General features: G+C 39.4%; 1 protein-coding gene across 3 annotated transcripts in view; it reads left to right on the top strand.

Annotated features, from left to right (window-relative positions):
- The window catches only part of EIPR1 (EARP complex and GARP complex interacting protein 1), a 208845-nt gene extending 189954 nt beyond the window's left edge, over positions 1–18891 (top strand). For all 3 annotated transcript variants that reach the window (XM_032791087.2, XM_075063693.1, XM_075063694.1), the window contains 4 exons: positions 2625–2761; positions 6777–6944; positions 8383–8550; positions 17841–18891. In XM_032791087.2, the coding sequence (XP_032646978.1) occupies positions 2625–2761; positions 6777–6944; positions 8383–8550; positions 17841–18015 (648 nt within the window). In that variant the 3' untranslated portion in view covers positions 18016–18891. The remainder of the gene's footprint in view (positions 1–2624; positions 2762–6776; positions 6945–8382; positions 8551–17840) is intronic.
- The last annotated feature ends 327 nt before the right edge of the window (positions 18892–19218 follow it).

Below are 19218 nucleotides of genomic sequence, written 5' to 3' on the forward strand. Positions count from 1 at the left end.
GGTTGCAAGTGCTTTGGAGGATAGGATTAAAATTCAAAATGCTCTGTACAAACTGGAGAAATGATGTGAAGTAAATAGGATGAAATTCAATAAGGACAAATGCAAAATACTCCATTTAGGAAGGAACAATCAGTTGCACACATACAAAATGGGAAATGACTGCCTAGGAAGGAGTACTGCAGAAAGAGATTTGGGGGTTGTAGTGGACGACAAGCTAAATATGAGTGAACAGTGTAACACTGTTGCCAAAAAAGTGAACATTATTCTGGGATGTATTAGCAGAAGTGTTGTAAGCAAGACACAATAAGTAATACTTCCTCACTAGTCTGCGCTGATTAGGCCTCAACTGCAGTATTGTGTCCAGTTCTGAGCACCACATTTCATTAAAGATGTGGAAAGATGTGGACAAATTGGAGAGAGTAAGCTGTATCGAGGAGAAAAGCTGTGCGAAAGGCTCCTGCTGCTGTACACCTGAGCTACATCCTGTCATGTTTGGAAACTGAGAATTAAAGGTATATACGTGATGGAAAAGAAATGGACTCTGTGTTTGTGACTAGGAGACTACAAAAACAAGTTAGACAGCACTGCCTACTGGGTAACCGAAGAAGCATCCTGTGACAAACCTCTAAAGAGGTACCAACCCCTGGGAAGGCTTCTGTATATTGGTTCAAGCTGTGTTTTCCAGAGATCAACTGGCAGAGAAAGGACTTTTTGATGTAAAAAGGCTAGGTTTAAACTCAGTCAGAGCCTTCTTCCTAATCCAGCAAGAGGACAGGACAAGACCTTCTGTCCTAAGAAGTTCCAACCCTTGCAGAAGGGTTGGAAAGACTTTGACCTACTAGAGACCTATAAGACTCATGTGCAATCTCTGGTAAGCTGCTAGCATGTGTATATGAACTCCTATTGTTTTTATGTTTTCTTTGTAATGCTTTTACCTTAAGATTAAATGTGCTTGCTTAGAAAAAAGCTGTGTGATAACTTGTAACTGCTAGCAATATACTGTTTAGAGTCCCTGAAGAGAAAGCAAAGCCCAGGTGCTGGCCTTTAGATCAAGGATTCTCAAACTGGGGGTCGGGACCCCTCAGGGGTCATGAAGTTATTACATGGGGAGTCGCAAGCTGTCAGCTTCCACCCCGGACCCTGCTTTGCCTCTAGCATTAATAATGGTGTTACATTTATTTAAAAGTGTTTTGAATTTATAAGGGGGGGTCACACTCAGAGGCTTGCTATGTTAAAGGGGTCACCAGTACAAAAGTTTGAGAATCACTGCTTTAGATAGACTGCTTTGCTGGGGATATTGCAGTATAAAACAGGGAGCCGTGTTACCTTGAAGTCCTAGTCAGGAATGAGGGAGACAGAAACCTTAAGTTGATGCTCGCTAGGGGCTGTGGAGGGGGGAATACAGGTGCAGTTACCCTGAAATGTGACACAATTTTTAAATTTATCAAGCATAATTTTGAAACTAGTTGTCCCCCATTACTTTTGTTGAAGGTTGTTCCAGAACCTTACTCCTCTGCTGATTAGTAACCTTCTTCTAATCTCTAGCCTAGACTTGTTTATGGCCAGTTTATATCTGTTTGTTCTTGTGCCAGTGCTGCCTTTTAGTTTAATTAGCTCTTTACCCTCCCTGTTTTTTATCCCTCTGATGTAATTATAAAGAGCAATCATAATCATTACATCGATCTTCCAAGTGGGGAAACTGAGGAACAGAACTCAAGGGACTTTTCAAGGTTACACAATTGTCAATGACAGATCTAGAAATAAAACAGGACTCATTGTTCTCACTTGGTGCTCTTGCTGCTGGACCATATTATTGATGCTGAGTTGATGCAATGGAAGCCACACTTCCGGTTCCATTCAATCTCACTGTTAGTCTATTAATTCTGCAGCAGTCTCCTTCCACTTTAGAAAGATAACCTCTAGATTAAGTGTTTTACATAGTGAACAAGTATAGTGTATGTTTGTTTTAGGCAACTTGGCTTCATTTTCATTTTGGCGTGAAAATGGGTTATCTTCCTTCTCCTTTTTCCAGTTCGGCCTTTGAGAAGCCAGAGCTTGAAGCAGAAAATGAGATGTCTGATTCCTTCTTGATATTTTGGTGACGTGGGACAGAATCATGATAAATTGGCCAGATGTTTCATACTTTAATACACTCAAACCTGTCCTTAAAAACTAGGAAGACTTTTGGACATTCAAGATAGTTTCTGTCTTTGAAACTCATAATTCTATGAGGGCTATTAAGGTACAAAACTGTGTAGATCGTCTCATGTCCCTGATAACAAAGCTTCAACAAATTATATGAAACAATTTAATTTTCTTTGGAAATGTAAAGAAGGTTAGAAAATGATCTTTATATCCATTGTCCACTGAGTAACTTACACTTATATAAATTACTTCATATTGTATAGGCTAGAAAACAAACTTACTGGTCTGAGTTTTTTACATACTTACTCTTTATGTATGTATGTATGTATATATTTATTTTGTCCCCATTATTATCCTAGCATCTCTACCCTAATTTCTTGCACTTGAAGCAATAGGTCAGCTTGCAATTTTTCCACTGTGCCTCCACTTATTTTAACTTCAGCCTTATTTGTAAATACCCCATTTTTTTTAATGCACAGCTATCCAATTCTGCTGCATTAGAAGGAAAAGGGCAATTAAAATTTACTTCCGGACGATGGAGTCCACACCACAATTGTACACAGGTTGCAACAGCCAATGATACTGCCATTCGAGGATGGGATACACGAAGTATGAGGTAACAATAAAATTTTCTCTCTTGTTCTTAAAGAATAGACTCTCCATTGGAGGTTAATTTTAATCACTTTTGACTTGTTTTTTGAAAAACAGAGTAGAAAAGATATGACTGGATAAACAATTGTAAATGGAATGCATCATTGGTGTATCCAGAGCTTTCAAGTAAAGGGTTTACTCTTGGTTTTTTTCTAAGCTTCAAATCTACCTTGCGTATTGAGTGTCTTTGAAATATGCACTAATCCCAAGGTGATTTTTCAATACACAATATAAGTGTTACTTAAATTAGAGCTGTTTTGTAATTCACCATGAAAATCAATGTTTGTTTAAATCAGAGTACTGGTGGTGTACTGTTACCTTCATAGTATGATGATTAAAGGTAATTTAATCTTTGAAGGTAAGTTTACCTTTTATTTTTACTATTTTAGTAACTACTGTATCTAAGATTGTAACATACTAGTTCCACACAATTATGGACTTTAATTTAAAAAAAGTGAACCAAGACAAATAAAATGCTGCAAATATACCAAGTTAGAGACTCTACCTGCTCTATTTGTGATTTTGATAGGCAAAGAAGTAGTGATGTGCACATCTGTTGCCATAACAACAGAAGGCTCTGCAAGCTTTTTTAAGATACCATTTATCCCCTTAGCATACAATAATTTATCACTAAACTGAGAAAATGGATGTCTTGTAATAACTTGTGTTGCCTTAAAGAGGGGATGATTTCCAATTTTGTTCTATGGCTCCTGCAAGCCCAGGGTGCAGCAGTAAGTCCCCATGTTTCCCAAGCTAAAAAGGTTTATTTAATTTCATAAAGTAAAGCTAACTAGACATATATACAGTCATTAAAAGCCATTTCTTCTTGTACTTCTAGCATCTTGTCATTTTCATTGTTCTGTAAGAGGACATGCAGAAATCTAGCTTCATATTTAAAATAAGGCTGGCTTTAATACAAACGTATAGGAGGTAATGTTGAAGGGCAAAGTAGGATTTTTTTGGGCTCTTCCTTTGTTTTCTGTAATTATTTCATTTCAGCATGTTGTATTCACACTTGAGCTTAAAACCTAAGTATGTTTCTAAAAAGGAAAGTTAAAGTGATAAAGACCATGCACACAATACATCTAAGTTTCACATTCTTACTTACTAGTCCTAATGGAGAAATCTTCCGAACATTGTGTTTAATGAAGTATCCTAGCAAACACCAGTGAAAAATATTTATTCAGGTTATTAACAGTAGCGGAAAGAAAAATGCTACAGTGTGGTTTACAAAAAGCAAACTTCACAATTACAGCTTGTCTAAACAAAATACAAGCTATAGAAAAAGTCATAGCTCAGATTAGACAGTCCCAAAACCAGTTTGAAGAGCAGTGGGCATCAGACAATTAACTATTTGCAATCTACATGAAAAAAAATACAAACAAGAATAACTCTGAACTAAAGAGACTGTAGTATCTCTAGAAAGAGGCTAGTCTGATTTGTCTACTAAATATGTAAAGTCGCTTTATTTCCTGGAATATAACTATTCTGCCCCAGCTACCTATGTTTTATTATACATGTACGAAAATGTTACACCAAATGCATGTGGACCTGTTGGTGTATAGTCGTATTGAACCACAACTCTGACATTCCCCAAGATTTGTCTGAAGCTCCTACTCTGCAGAGTTTAGGAGCTCACGGGACTAAGCTGTACCCCAGGATTCTTACATGGAATCTGTTCTTTAAACTACCAAATTCTGCAGGAGGGACTCTTCAGACCCACGGAGCTTCTGAGCTTGAACAGAGCATAACTGACTAGCGTTGGGGGGAGAAAAGCAGGTTCTTCACAACAAGGGAGCCAGACTAGCTGGTTTACAGAAAGCTCCTATAAGTAGACAGAAGTAGGAATGGAAGCCATAAGAGTAGATGAATTCAGCCATAACTAAGGAAAAAGAAGTAAAGACGAGGGAACCAAGGATAAAAATGTGCAGAGAATGGGAAAATGGAGGAGGGAGATACTGAACAAGGGCTAGAATAGAAGCAGGAGAATACTGTCAAGAAACCCCTAGAGTGGGTAGAAAATGATGTTGAAAGTGTTAAACACATGAAGAAAAGAACAGAAAATAACAGACCTTCACACTAGGGCAGGAGGAGGTCATTGGTAATTGTAATAAGAGCAGTGTATGTCAAGCTGAAAAGATAGAAACCAGAATGTGTGGATTCCAAAAGAAAATTAAATCAGAGGAAGTCCAGACAGTGAGAATAAACTGCAATAAGATTGGAAGAAAGGGGAAGGAAGAAGATGGGACAGTAGTTGAAGGAATAAGTGTGGTCAAGGGGAGGGTCTTTTAAGATTGAGGTAATCCTGACATATGTTCAGATGATAGGGGAAAGAGAATAGAATGGGGGAGAGGGTGAAGAAAGTTAGCATTTGACATTTCAGTATTACCAATGGAAAGAATGTCCCTGCTTGCAGCTTTCTGAACAGTCCTTAAAGATGCGAGCATCATGCACCTTCCCTGACCAGCCCCCATTAATATCGAGAAAGCATACCCAATGAGCTGCCAATACTGCATAACTATAGAAACATGCCACGCGGTCGGCCTCCAAAGAGGTGGGATGATTTCTTAACGAGATATGGACAAGCATGACAAAGGATGGCCGGAGCAAGAGAAGATTGGAAGACGCACTGTGATCGGCTCAGTCTTAACTGATGAAGGACCGACAGTCTACACAGAAACATAGCCCTTTTCCGTTGATGCACTCTGTGGCAACATGGGCTGGTGCCAAAATAGGGATATACCTGCCATCTATCACCCTATCACAGTTCAGAAACCCCATTGCTGCAAATCCATCTACTATGTCCTTCATATTGCCAAGAGTCACAGTCCTGCATAGGAGGAGACTATTAAATGGCTCTATACACTTGCATGATTGTAGCCCCCACTGTGGATTTTCCAACCCCAAAATGATTTCCCACAGAGTGATAGCAGTCTGGAATTGCAAGCTTTTACAGTGCAGTCCTCACTCACTTCACCACTGCCAGTGCAGCTCTCAGTCTGGTTTCTCTGCACTGGAGGGCTGGGGTGAGCTTGGCACACAGATCCAGGAATGTGATGTTTCATATCTGAAGATTCTTGAGTCACTGCTGATCATCCCAAACTTGCATTATGATGCAATCCCACCAGCCAGTACTTGTTTCTCAGGCCCAGAAGCAGCACTTCACTGTTGCACCTGTTCCATGAGTACTACCAACAATCTTGAATTGTTTTTCATTATGTCTCTTAGTAAACTGTCCTCGAAGAATTGTCATGTCTCCTATTGTTGCGGTACTTCCTGCAGCTCTGTAAATACCAGTGGATCATTGCAGTATTAATGAGAACAGTGCAGAACTCTGCAGGCTTCTATCAGAGGTGGCAAACACTGAAAAGTGCCATGGCATTTATAGGTAGTTTTAAAAAGGTGCAAAAATTATGGGATATGTTTAGCATTATGGGGCAGAGAAAGTTGCATACTGAGAAGTTGACCCTTAGCTCTCAGAGATCCCTGGCCGAGTCACTTCTATCCCATAAAACATTGTGAAAATATCCCAAAAGATATTGCTCTGTACAAAGGTGTATGGCACACTGGGATATCTACACATGGTGCACTGCACTTTGCATTGACACAACCACTCCTGGTGAGTACGTGCCACCCCAAAGCAAACAGCCAAGTGTGCATGCCCACAAGCGAAGTACAGACTCAAAGGCTGTATGCTGACGTAATTTGTGTCAACCAAAGATTATAATTAGGGTGACCAGACAGCAAATGTGAAAAATCGGGATGGGGTAGGAGGTAATAGGTGCCTATATAAGACAAAACCCCAAATATCAGGACTGTCCCTATAAAATCAGGACATCTGGTCACCCTAATTATAATATAGATGTGGTCTAGGTCTGTCAGTGCCAAAGGATTAACCAAGTTACTAGAGAAATAGATTTTTATGAGTAGATTGCACTTAGCTTTCATAGTACATTTAATTTTTAATGTGTGTTTTACAGACAGATCTATTACATAGAAAATGCACATGGACAGCTGGTACGGGACCTTGACTTTAATCCCAATAAACAGTACTACCTGGCTAGTTGCGGAGATGACTGCAAAGTGAAATTCTGGGATACTAGAAATGTCACTGAGCCAGTGAAGACACTAGAGGAGCATTCCCACTGGTAGAATAAATTATCTGCATGCTGTTTTGTGGGTGGACGGTTTATGTAATTTATTCTGCTAATTATTTTACTGTTTAAAAACAATGCAAACTAGCTGTGTTTATGCTATTGTGATTCATCATTTTTCTGCATCGAGGAATGGTTTTAATATGTGACTGTTTCTTGTATAATTCATAAATTAAGGGTTGGGGAATGTTAGTCTAATTTCTACTAAGGTATTTTCAGCTGTATGAAGGGTGAGATTCTGGACTATATTTTCTAAGAGGCAGAACACAGGGAGAAGGGATTCAGGTGTCTTTTAAGACATCTCTTCATTCTGAGTTCTGGGTTGCTTTGCGGCCCCTGACATAATTTACACAGCCATAGGGCTATCTCAGTTACAGCATCCTCCCTGGGCTGCCTTATGACAGCTGCATTGCCCAGCATCTCTACAGTGCTACATGCTGCAGCCCACACCCTGAAATTGCTCCTCACACCCCTTGAGCCAGCACAGGCAGGGGGATCCTTAGATCAGTCTGTGCCCTGGGGCAGTACTCTCCCTTAGCCAGAGCGCCCCTTTACACCATTCTGGCCCCTCTATACAATATGAAGGGGCCAGGGCAAGTTTAAAAAAATTACTAAAGAGATTAACCATTCCATTTTTGAATGCTTATGTATTGATACTTTTGTAGTTATATTGGGATTTGGGCTGCAGAATCACTTGCACCTTAAATCTGGACCCTGCAGCCACTTTGGCAGTAGCTTGAAGACGCAAATTAACAGAAGCAATATTTTTACTTGTTGAGAAGATGAAAACTAAAAATAGAACAAAAGAAAATATAAAGCAATTGGTATTAACCTAATTCATAAAATATAAACACTAGCAAAATCCAATCCTTTTGATTTAGGGTCTATTTTAACAGTTCACTGTGATAATGTTGTGAGATCTTGGTTAATGTAGAAGTTTATTTCGAATCCATATTTTGCTTTTAGAGTACCTTACTGTATTTAGTATTTTTAGACTGTCTATTTGATATATTGAACCATAAGCAGACATTTACTCTTGGGGAGTTATATTAGGGTTTGGTCCCTTCACCCTAACCTCCCTACCTGTAAAGATATGGCCCCGGAAAATCAAATTACATGGAAGTTTATGACCCAAATGAAGACAGCAAAAAACAATCTCTAGAATGAGAGTGTCAGATTCTACCCATGCTTATAGATTCTAAGGCCAGAAAGGACCATTATGATCATCTAATCTGACCTCCTGTATAGCACAGGCCATAGAACTTCCCCAAAATAATTTCTAGAGCATAACCCATTTTACAGATTAGATTACTCTTAAACTATTTGTTCACATTTAAATTGAAATAGTGTATTTAAACAGTGCAGTATATTTATTGACTGACTCTGTGGAATAGACTCTTGTCATACTTCTTAAATTATTTTCATTTTATAGGGTATGGAATGTACGATACAATCATTCTCATGACCAGTTAGTCCTTTCAGGCAGCAGTGACAGCAGAATCATTCTGTCTAACATGGTATCAATTTCTTCTGAGCCCTTTGGACATCTGGTAGATGATGATGAGCTTAGTGACCAAGAGGACCACCATCAAGAGGAGAAGTATGAAATATATTGATTTTCACACAAACATTTGTTGTATGAGGTATTTTTTATTTGAAGGACTAACATGCTGTATTTTTTACCGACTTTAGGATTTTTGTATACACACCTTTCAGGTATGTTGTATTTTTCAATTTAATCTACTAGAGTCTTGGATGGGATCCACACTTCTAAAACTAAATGGCAGAGTTGCTTTAAGATCACTGGTGTAAGTGGGATGAGACACTGAACGCCTGACCCAAAGCCCATTAAGTCAATGGAAAGACTTCCACTAACCTCAGTGGGTTTTGAGTTGGGTCCTGAGCCCACATTTAATAAAATGTTTTACATACGAGTTGAAAGTCTTCTGCTTTTCATCAAATTTCCTCATAATTTCTTCTTCCTTAATAATCTTTTGGGAAGTTTAACACAATCATGAAAAGAAGAATGAAAGTATATTGCCAACATTATTTTCCATCTTAATATAGCTGATGGGCTCTACTAGAAAATGATACCTTAATGTGCCTATATATTTAGGATTTTTGATTTTTTAAAAGTTATTTTCAACTGAAGGTAAGGAATAATACACATCATGGTGAGCATTTGTAAATGTATATTTACTCCACTTGGGTGTGTAAAGAGGCTAGACACATCATAATTTACTTGATTAAAAACAGTATTACTTGAAAACATTGTGTACACTAAAATGCACTTGCTTTTTATTTGGAAAAGTACTTTGGCAGCCTAAAACTTGAGGGGAAAAAACGCTCATCCTCAATCTGCACATTTTTTGCTCATACATATATATGTGCCTCTTCTTTGCAGGCATGAACACTTCTAGTGTTTGTGTCCACACAAGTGTTCTTCATTTATGTCAGGTATCAGAGGGGTAGCCGTGTTAGTCTGGATCTGTAAAAAGCAACAAAGAATCCTGTGGCACCTTGTAGACTAACAGATGTCTTGGAGCATGAGCTTTCGTGGGTGAATACCCACTTCGTCAGATATGTCTGACAAAGTGGGTATTCACCCACGAAAGCTTATGCTCCAAGATGTCTGTTAGTCTATAAGTTGCCATAGGACTCTTTGTCACTCAATTTATGTTAATATACAAGAATGAGCTGGGTGCTTTATAGTGAAAATAGAACGGTATGGTTCCTGCCCTGATCTTTGTTTTCGTTGTTGTTGATGTTGTTAATGAACAATAGGGTTAGATGGGAGTGAGAAAGGGAAAGGGTTACAAAAATAAGATCAGACAGTTATTCAGTTATGCTGCATGCACCTCTGAGCTATATACATCTATCTATATTGAACAATAAATGCAAGTCACAAGAATGTCCCCCCGTTTGCTCCAGCTGATGTTGAGCTACTAGTCTCACTTGTTCTGCCAAAGGAACAGTTGTTTTTCCATACCAAGAAAGGAAGATGTACCCCACACTACTCATTGAATACTGATTGTAAAGAATATCTTCAGGAGCCACTGGCAATTCAAGTGGCTGGAAAAGGTTTAATCTGGAAAGTTGCCCAGAGCTTAGTAGTAAATAAGTATTGTCCATGTACCTAGAGCACAACTCTGTAACCACAGTGTGCTGTGTGATTCTGTGTGTGGTCTCTGCATTGGCCCATAATTCCCACAGTAAGGTAGACTCTGCAGTTCCCTGTGGATTGGAATCCAGAAAATACAGTGTAAATAAAAACTGCATCCTGAGTAGGAGGAGGGTTAAGACAAACAAGGTGCAGCTAAGCAGGGGTATCTGAGCAGTATTCTGACACCAGGCATTTATTAGTTTATCTAGAGATGTTCTAATTTCTGTCAACCTTTGACATACAGCCTGGCTCCAGTACCACACAGTGTATTGAGCAAGGAATGGTGAAACCAATAATATGCCAAACAAATATGGGAAACTTGATACATATTTTACATTGGCCACTAGAAGAAGTTAACCACATCACAAATGACTTGCACAGTGATGGAATGGAATATTTTCCTGTTCTTATAGGGCACCCCATGCTCACAGCACAAGAGTGCCATCAGTAACCCCCAGAACCAGTGGAATATAGACTGTTTTCATCGAGCTTTCTCATAACTTCATTTTTGTGCTTCCTTTCTTGATAATGATTAACCTATCTGACAATGGTAGTCAGAAACTTCTGTATACAGATGCAAGTTTTAAACTGGTTTCTAATAACTGCAGTAACTCCTCACTTAACGTTGTAATTATGTTCCTGAAAAATGCAACTTTAAGTGAAACGATGTTAAACTAATCCAATTTTCCCAGAAGATTTAATGTAAATGCGGGGGGTTAGGTTCCAAGGAAATTTTTTGGGGGCAGACAAAAGGCATTATATACTGTACTGTACTGTGGTTGGGAGGTGCCCCTGGTTTACCCCACACAGGCACAGCCTGCTGCAGGCAGTGAGGCAGGCAAGGACGCTAGGAAGCACCTTGCGCAGCAGCAGCTTCCTCCCAGAAGAACAGGTGCTGACTTTGCTGGGGGATACTCAAGGCCTGCCTCTTCCCATCGCCACTCCACTCCAGACCCACCTCTTCTCACTCTCACTCCACCTCCTCACCAGAGCACACCCGTCCCCGCTTCTCCCACTCCCTCCCAGTGCTTCAATTGCATCCAGGCCAGGGATCCCTCCTGCATATTGGCCTGACTCAGCAAGGGGTACGCCTCCTGCCATGAGGTCCAAATCAGGAGTGAAGAAGTCAGCTGTCACAGATCCCTTGCGGGGTCTTGTCCGGAGAGCATGGAGCATTCTCATAAGCATGAGGCTGTCTTCTTCCAGACTGGCTTTGAAGAAGTCAGATCCACCAAGCACTAGCTCAGCACAAGAGAACTTAATACATTCTAAATCTCAGAGGCATGATAAGAAAGCCCACAAGTGTAGGGCTTCATCAGCACCGGATGTGATCGGGTGGTGCTGGTTCCTCCGAAACACAAATCTCAGGATCTGCCAGCACCTGCAGTTCCATCTTCGTCATCAAAGGCTGTGGCACAGACTGCCTCTACAGTGGCTCTGGCAGTTCAGGCAGACAGGAGCTCTCTTGCTTCAGGAAAAGCTGAGGCCCACACTCGTCCTGAAAACATCTTCTTTCTCCCAGTCCCAGAGTCTCCCACTCCTTCATCTTCCCTCTCTTTTGAGAGAGGTTATGACTCCACCAGGGGAGTCTGCCTGTGGAAGAAGTTTCTCCCATTACATCTTCAGGCTATGATTTCCTTCCAGCAGCCCATCAATACTGCCATTGGCACTGGAATCAGTTTTCTCCTCATAAGGAGGTTTTGAAAAGTCCAATGAATCGTTAAGCACTTGTCCTCCAAGACACGCTTCCTGGTCAGAAGACCTGGGCCAGTTTGGGCCCAACCTCCCTCTCAAATGCCTTGGAACTATTGGTACCCTGTGCCTTGGGGACCACCACTATCCCCACTCAACCCATCTGGTTGGCCATACTGGGGACCATGGGATCAGTATCATCCCACAGAGTTGCTCCAGTCTGCTAGGGAGTCACCTTTTCCCTTCCTTTTGAGGGGATGACTAGAGGTGACCCCGGAGCCTTCTGAGGAGGAAGAGTACACACCGGATACAGCAGTTCCACCAGATCCAACAAGATTGCCACCTTTGTCAACAGATGAAGTAGTGACTCAGATGTCTCCATCCTCTCCTGTTGACTACGAGCAATTCCAGGAATTCTTGTGCAGAATTACAGGAGAGCTGCAGATAACTCTTGAGGAGATTCAGGATCCTCAACACAAGTTCTTGCTTCAGTCCTCCAGCTTCTGCAAGATAATGCTGCAAGTCAATGAAGTCATCCTGGAGCCAGCTAGAGTGGTCTGGCATACCTCAGTTCCCTGCACCCTCTACCCTTAAGAGGGCAGAGGAATGCTACTGTATCCCCACTAAGAGGGTGGAAGTTCTGTTCTTTCACTTTGGACCACTAAAGAATTAGGAGCAAGCTGCCTCAGAAAGATCTAGGCAGCAACACCTCTGATCTGTCATGAGTGATAAGGAAGGCAAGTCTCGACTTATTGGAAAGGAAGGTCTTTTCTTCTTCTTCTAGCTTCCAGTTCAGGATAGGCAGTTACCAAGCACTACTGACTAAGTACGACTTCCTGAACTGTTCAAAATTCGCAGACTTTGACTGTCTCCCACAGCAGGATTTTCTGGGCTTTAATACAGGAAGTCAAAATGATTGCCAGGACCACTCTGCAATCAGCTGTAGATGTACCTCATATATCTTCCAGGGCAATAGCTACTGCCATCATGATGCAAGGATGTCCAGAATACTGTTGAGGATCTTCTCTTTGATGAGACTTCTCTGTTTAAAGACTTATCCATCTTCTGATTATACACTTTAAAGGACTCCAGAACCACCCTCTATTCCTGGGAATATATACACCTGCCCCGAAGAGAAAATTCCACCAACAATACAAATCTAGACCAATGACTCAGCAGTTCTTCCATCAGAGAGAAATCCCATAAGAGGCAGAGACACAGAAATCCTAAGATTACAGTGTAGCATCACTCAACAAAGTGACTTAATTAAAGCTGCTTATGTGAGAAAATCTGTGGTTGGGGCTTTGTTGGTAGGGTGTCTGAGAAACTAGGTCAAATCCAACAAAACAGCAATTTCCCATTCTTACATTGTTTTGTCTTTAACTAATGTATAATTATTTCCTATTAATGTCATCATTCAAGTTAGTAAATATCATATTTAACAACCAATGCCAGTCTATTTTAAAATACAGATTTTGTATGTTTTAAAGATGTGTTTCTGTTGGAGAGATTGAGGTTTTATCAATGTGAGAAAATGACCGGTCTTTCTATTGCATGAATGGTTAACAATCATTGATCCTTTCCCATGCAAGTAATAAAAATAAGCTCTACTAGGAGTATTATTCAGCTGATATGTTTATATTTTTGAGGCTGTCAGAATAGGCTATGATCAGGGCCAAATTGGAAATCTACAGAAAACTGAAGCTGTCCCTTATTTGCATATAAATTTGAATGGAATTTTATAAAATCAGATAAATTCACACAGCCATAATATTTGCTAAGACTTGTATCTTCCTTAACAGAGCAACAAAAATACCATGTTGGTTGAGTTTACCAGCAATAAAATCCTGCAGCTGATCAGTTCTACCCTGCAGTAACAGGGAGAGGGTATCTGTGGGGTGCATTTTAGAACTCTGTGGGGCGTGCTTGGCCTTCAGGTTGCACTTTGGGCACCCCTGCTGTATACTGTTGCCGCTCTACTGGGTTGGGTTTATTTCTAAACAATTTTTAGGTTGAACAAGATTTAACTTTTTAGTTCTGATGGAGAATTAATGATTTCTGATGGCTTGTTTTTTAAGCTTTCTTTTTATTGAAGTTTTTGATGACAATATGGAATTGCTAGCACTGCACACCTAAGTGATTGTTAGCATGGGCAGTAATTTGAAGTAACAGCACTCTACATGAAAACAATTATCCAAAAGCTAAAGAGGCTTCTCTTACAAAATTGTAATACAGTTAACCTCAAAGTTATTTAGTCAAATGAAAGTTCCCCTCCTTTCATGGGAGAAGCTAGTGGCGGTCAGGATAAACAAATAGAATAACAAAAAGAGCTCTCTAACACGGATCTCAAAGCTGTGCAGAAGTTATAGATATAGATATAGATAGATACATATTTTGACGGTGATGGATGCAGTACAGGAACCTAGATAAACAGCTAGGCAAGTAGATGTGTGCTCAGAAGAAGCTCTTAAAATGTTGTTTTTAAAAAGTTGACACTAAAGCAACTTTTTGAGGAAAATTTATTACACGGAAGAAATAATGGCTGCCTTGTTTCTTAAACACATAAATCCAGAATATAATCGAGCCAAATTACTCCTCCAAGAAAGCAGCAGGCTGGGGATCTAAACCTCTGGTGTACTAAATCAACCATATCACAGGTAATATTCCTTTTAATCATAAAAACCTTTTGAACAAAGCAGTTATACATTCTCATAAGAGTTAATCAACAATTGCAGACTGAAGCACGATGCTGTTTATTGCTATGTCAGGGAATAATAAAGCTGTAATAGATAATGAAATATAGAAACATTTTTAAATACACTTTGATATAAACAGTTAAAGAACAGTTTTAGGCTATGTCTACACTACAGCCTATGTTGTCAAAACTTATGTTACTCAGGGAGGTGAATATTCTACCCCCTGAGCAACATAAGTTACACCGACATAAGTATTTGTGTGCACAGCACTGTCGGCAGGAAAGCTTCTCCCACTGACATAGCTTATGCCGCTTGCGGAGATGAGTTTTTTATGCCAACGGGAGAGCTCTTTCCCATCAGCACAGAGCATCTTCGCCATCCGTGCTGCAGTGGGGCAGCTGTATTGGTACAGCTGTGCTGCTGCAGCTCTGTACATGTAGACATACTCTTAGATAAATAGAAGATTGTATCTAAATCTTGATTTATCTATGGTTTTCTTGATGAACCACTTCACCACTCACTTTGCTTACTGTCTATGAAAACATCAATTTCCTTGGCTGAAGTAAATTTTGTCCAACCGGCCCAGCCTAAGTCTTACTAGGTGACCCAAACAATATTTGATATATGGTAGTCTCAGCTGTTTCTCAGTCTGCGTAAAACTGATTGTCAACTCTGTTTTAGGATTCTGAAACTGAAGCTCTGTAACAAGCCAAGCTTTACAGTATCAAATTGCATATCCTCTGGGATTCTTGGGTTACCAAAATAATACAAGGCACAGGGATATCCAGCAAACATTTTACTTGGATGTCTCTAAGCAAGGGATAAAATGATCGGTCACCAAGAAATTTCTCATGTGAAAAGCAAACTTCTTTTGTTTTGATTTCTTCTTTCGTTGGCATCCCCACATTTCAGATATATTGGTCATTATTCTGCTACTGTCTATACTGGTGCATCCCCATTGGGAAAATTATCTGGGTAGCACAATTTAAAGGATAATTTCTTACTTTCTTTCATCAGAGCATGTACAATATCTCAAAGGTTAATAGTGGAAGTAAGTTTCTACTAGACCTTTTGTGCTGTCCCTGCAGTAATTTTCATCCTGTGTTCAATGTTTGCCTGAATATCTTGTATAGTATCTAGTCTTTTATGTAAGAGATCCATAGGTTATGCCTCCTTCAGCTTCTTAATAGAGATATCCCTGGACCAGGCCTACATTATGGAGGAAGAAACGTAAAATGCAACCATATCTAGTCCTGAGCTCATGTCTGAATTATTTTTAATAATATGCTCTCCTTAAGGAATACTACCAGGTTACTTTTAATCCTTAATGGGAAATTCATCAAAGGAAGAACAATAAATGAGGCTCCAAAATAGAAGAGTTGAAGTGAAATGCAGAACGGTAGTTCAACTGCTAATTCAAGATTCTTTCCTGAACATACAATCCCCCTTTTTTATATTAAACTATACAAAATACATTATTTGAATTGATACACTAAAGTCATATCTTGCATACAGAAAATAGTGTAAACTAGCAGTGTATCCATCCCTCTTTATCCAGCCTCTTGTTAACTGAGACTCTTGGTTAACTGAAAGTCGGTCATGTCCCTTGACAGCAATATGCACCATGCATTGCTCCCCTGCTTATCCAAAGAGGCATCTGAAACCTTTGGAATAATGGAGTTTTGGATAAGTGGGTGAGCATTGCGTGAGGCACATTGCTATCTGGGGACATGACCAACTTTTTCTTAACCAGCCATGTCATTTAAGAAGTCAGAAAACACTATAGAGGAGATGAAATGTGCATTGTGGGCTTAGTAGATCTGTTATTAGATGGAGTGTGTCAAAGTACACTTTCAGGAGCTCTGCAGCATACATCCTACTCTTCACAGTTAACCAATAAGCTGTATGCCGTCTCTTCTGTGACATTTATGGTAGTTTTCCTGAAATAGTATAAGTAAAAGATGATGGTCCTTGAAACCAAACATCAGAAATCACACTGCAGTTATTAGAGAGTTGCATTAATTATTGAATTCACAGCTTGTTGGGCTGGTTAGGTGCACCAGCACTAATTCTACGTGCAGCCCTGCAAGCCATACAAATTCAATATCAGATTTGTTTTTACTTTTGTTGTTGTAGAGATTCATGTTTTGAACTCTGGGAGACTGGTGGAAAAGGGCAGAGGCAGCCAACAAGACTTCATTTCTCTCATAGCTGTATCCGTTAAGTGATTGTGTGGCATTCATAGTGTTCCCTGTCATATCCTTCTGGTAGGAGGATGGCAGCTGTAAAATATCTGTTTCTGGGAAGTAGGGGGATGCTTCTGAAAGCTTCACTGATTTCCATCAGACAGGAGAGAAATCTGACGTCATCCGCTGAAAATTCAATACCCACCAACCCACAGAATTACATACTGAAGTAGCATCTGATAGAAAAAGGGATTGGAAGAAAAGGAGAGTGCATTGCCAGTATCATACTATCAATTCATATTGTGTACTTTGGAAATTAAAGAATTATGTGCATCGATTTTTAAACATTTGTGGTATAAATGACCATATCTGTCTCTTAACACTCAATTACCATGTGCTCAAAGGTGTTAGGTGACATATAAGGTAAAAAAACAAGAAAGCTTCTCCATTGGAGCCAATATTATACTTCTCTGGAATGGACAGGAGAAGAGGTTAATATGGTGTTCCCTTCCTTTGTCTTCCACTGCTCTTGAGATTATGGGCCCAGTTCCGCAGCACTCCTATGGGAACTTTGCCTGAGTAAGGACTGCAGGATCTGGCCCACTGCATCAAAAGGCACTCAGGGTCGGATTAAGTTCCGTCTCTTAACTGGTTTTATATTATGCATTCAACCATAAAACTAGTTTTGACAGATTCAAAATTCACTTAACAAACAAAAAAATAAAAGGATAAAAATCTGAGAGAGGTGAGTTTGAGTTAGACCATATGTTAAACTGAGGAAAAAAATATTTAATGATTTGCTTTTTTGTCATGCTCTGTAGCTTACATTACATTTTTTAAAAACATGGAGGTGCTTAGAGTAGGCAATATGTTGTTTCTTCCATGAGACCTAGAACTTCCTTGAACTGTGAATAACTGACATTTTAGGTAATGAAAATGATAATCACCACTCTCTACTAATGGCCATTTTAATATTGACATGATCATGCTACATTTTATAAAATCTAAGCATTAGTGGTTGGCATGAGTATAACGGTGTGTCCACAGAGTCCACTACTGCACAGTAAATCAAGGCTTGTATATCTTTGTTTGTGACATTTATAGTGCCTTATAAATCAGGTACAGTCATTGCTTTTTACTATTTTTATTCCAGGACTAAAGAGCCCCTTCAGGACAGCATAATAGCTACCTATGAAGAACATGAAGACAGTGTATATGCAGTGGAATGGTCCTCAGCAGACCCATGGCTTTTTGCTTCTTTGAGTTATGATGGGAGACTTGTTATTAACAGAGTTCCCAGAGCACTTAAATATCATATACTGTTATAATTTGTTTGGATTATGATATAATTATCTTGGCATCATTTTTAGAAGCTGTAAATATATTGATCATTGTTTAGCTTTCCAAGTCCAGTGCTTTTTTTGTTCAGTGTAAACATTTAAACATAATTAATACATAAAATAAACTTGACTAAAAGTGAAATTGACATTTTCATTGTCTTTGCATTGTTGGAACAGTGGTGGTATATTTTCTTGAAGTTGTGTTAGTGTGATTTTTATAATCACTCTGAGGTGATGATTGTTATTTAATTATTGTAAACTCGACTGTTTCTTGGTGTATATGACTGAGTATTACTACAGTATTATGCCAGTGTAATTGATCTCAATGGAGTTTCTTGTACCAGTTTTAAAAAATTGGATTAAGGCAATGGGAACCTAAGGGTAAAGGGATCTACTGTCTTGCAGGAGTAATATTTTTTCTTCTTTTTTTTTTTCAACATAAGCAGCCTACTGTTCTTAGCTAGGACCATATTCTCTTAACTCTTCTGGCTCATTCCTTAATGATGATAAATATAGTGGGGAATGGTCTGAAGAACATTCCTAATTCACTCCTACATTTTAAACCATTCTTCCTCCTTTGCTTATCCTAACCAGAAATGTTAAGGGTGAGGATGAAGTCATGCAGACAGCTACAATCTATTACTTTCATTCAGACTGCCAGCACAGAGAGCCCCATGAAAAATATTTTGCAGCTGAACCGTACAGGAATGTTGATAACATACTGTGCTGTGATTTGGCAATTGTACGCAACATTATGTGGCATTTTTATTATAAATGATGATTTCTCTGTCTAACCCAAAATCTCTTTTAGAAGTTGGCACTCATATTAAAATAAATAAAAGACAACCAATCTCACTGTAGCTACACCATTGTTAATTTGAAAGTCTCTTCAATGGGTGCAAGAAATCTGTCTTCTCCTATCCTTCTTGGCTCGGTGCCATTCCACAATGTGCTTGCATGATGTAATGAGCTTCCACTGAGCACAGACCATGCTTTGCCAAATTGTCTTCCATTTTTGGCACCTAGGTCAGCTACTGCTGTGACTTGCCTGTTATAAATGCTTAAGATGCATGGAAGGAGAATGCTCTGAAAATTTGAAATCTAGATGGAGGGCACATAAAATAAGATTACACTTATTGACCTCCTCAGATTGCTCTTGTGCTGCTTGCTTTGCTGTCTGTTGTATTTAGG

This window comes from Chelonoidis abingdonii, chromosome 3 (genome assembly GCF_003597395.2).
Source record: "Chelonoidis abingdonii isolate Lonesome George chromosome 3, CheloAbing_2.0, whole genome shotgun sequence".
In the NCBI taxonomy this organism is placed as follows: Eukaryota; Metazoa; Chordata; order Testudines; family Testudinidae; genus Chelonoidis; species Chelonoidis abingdonii.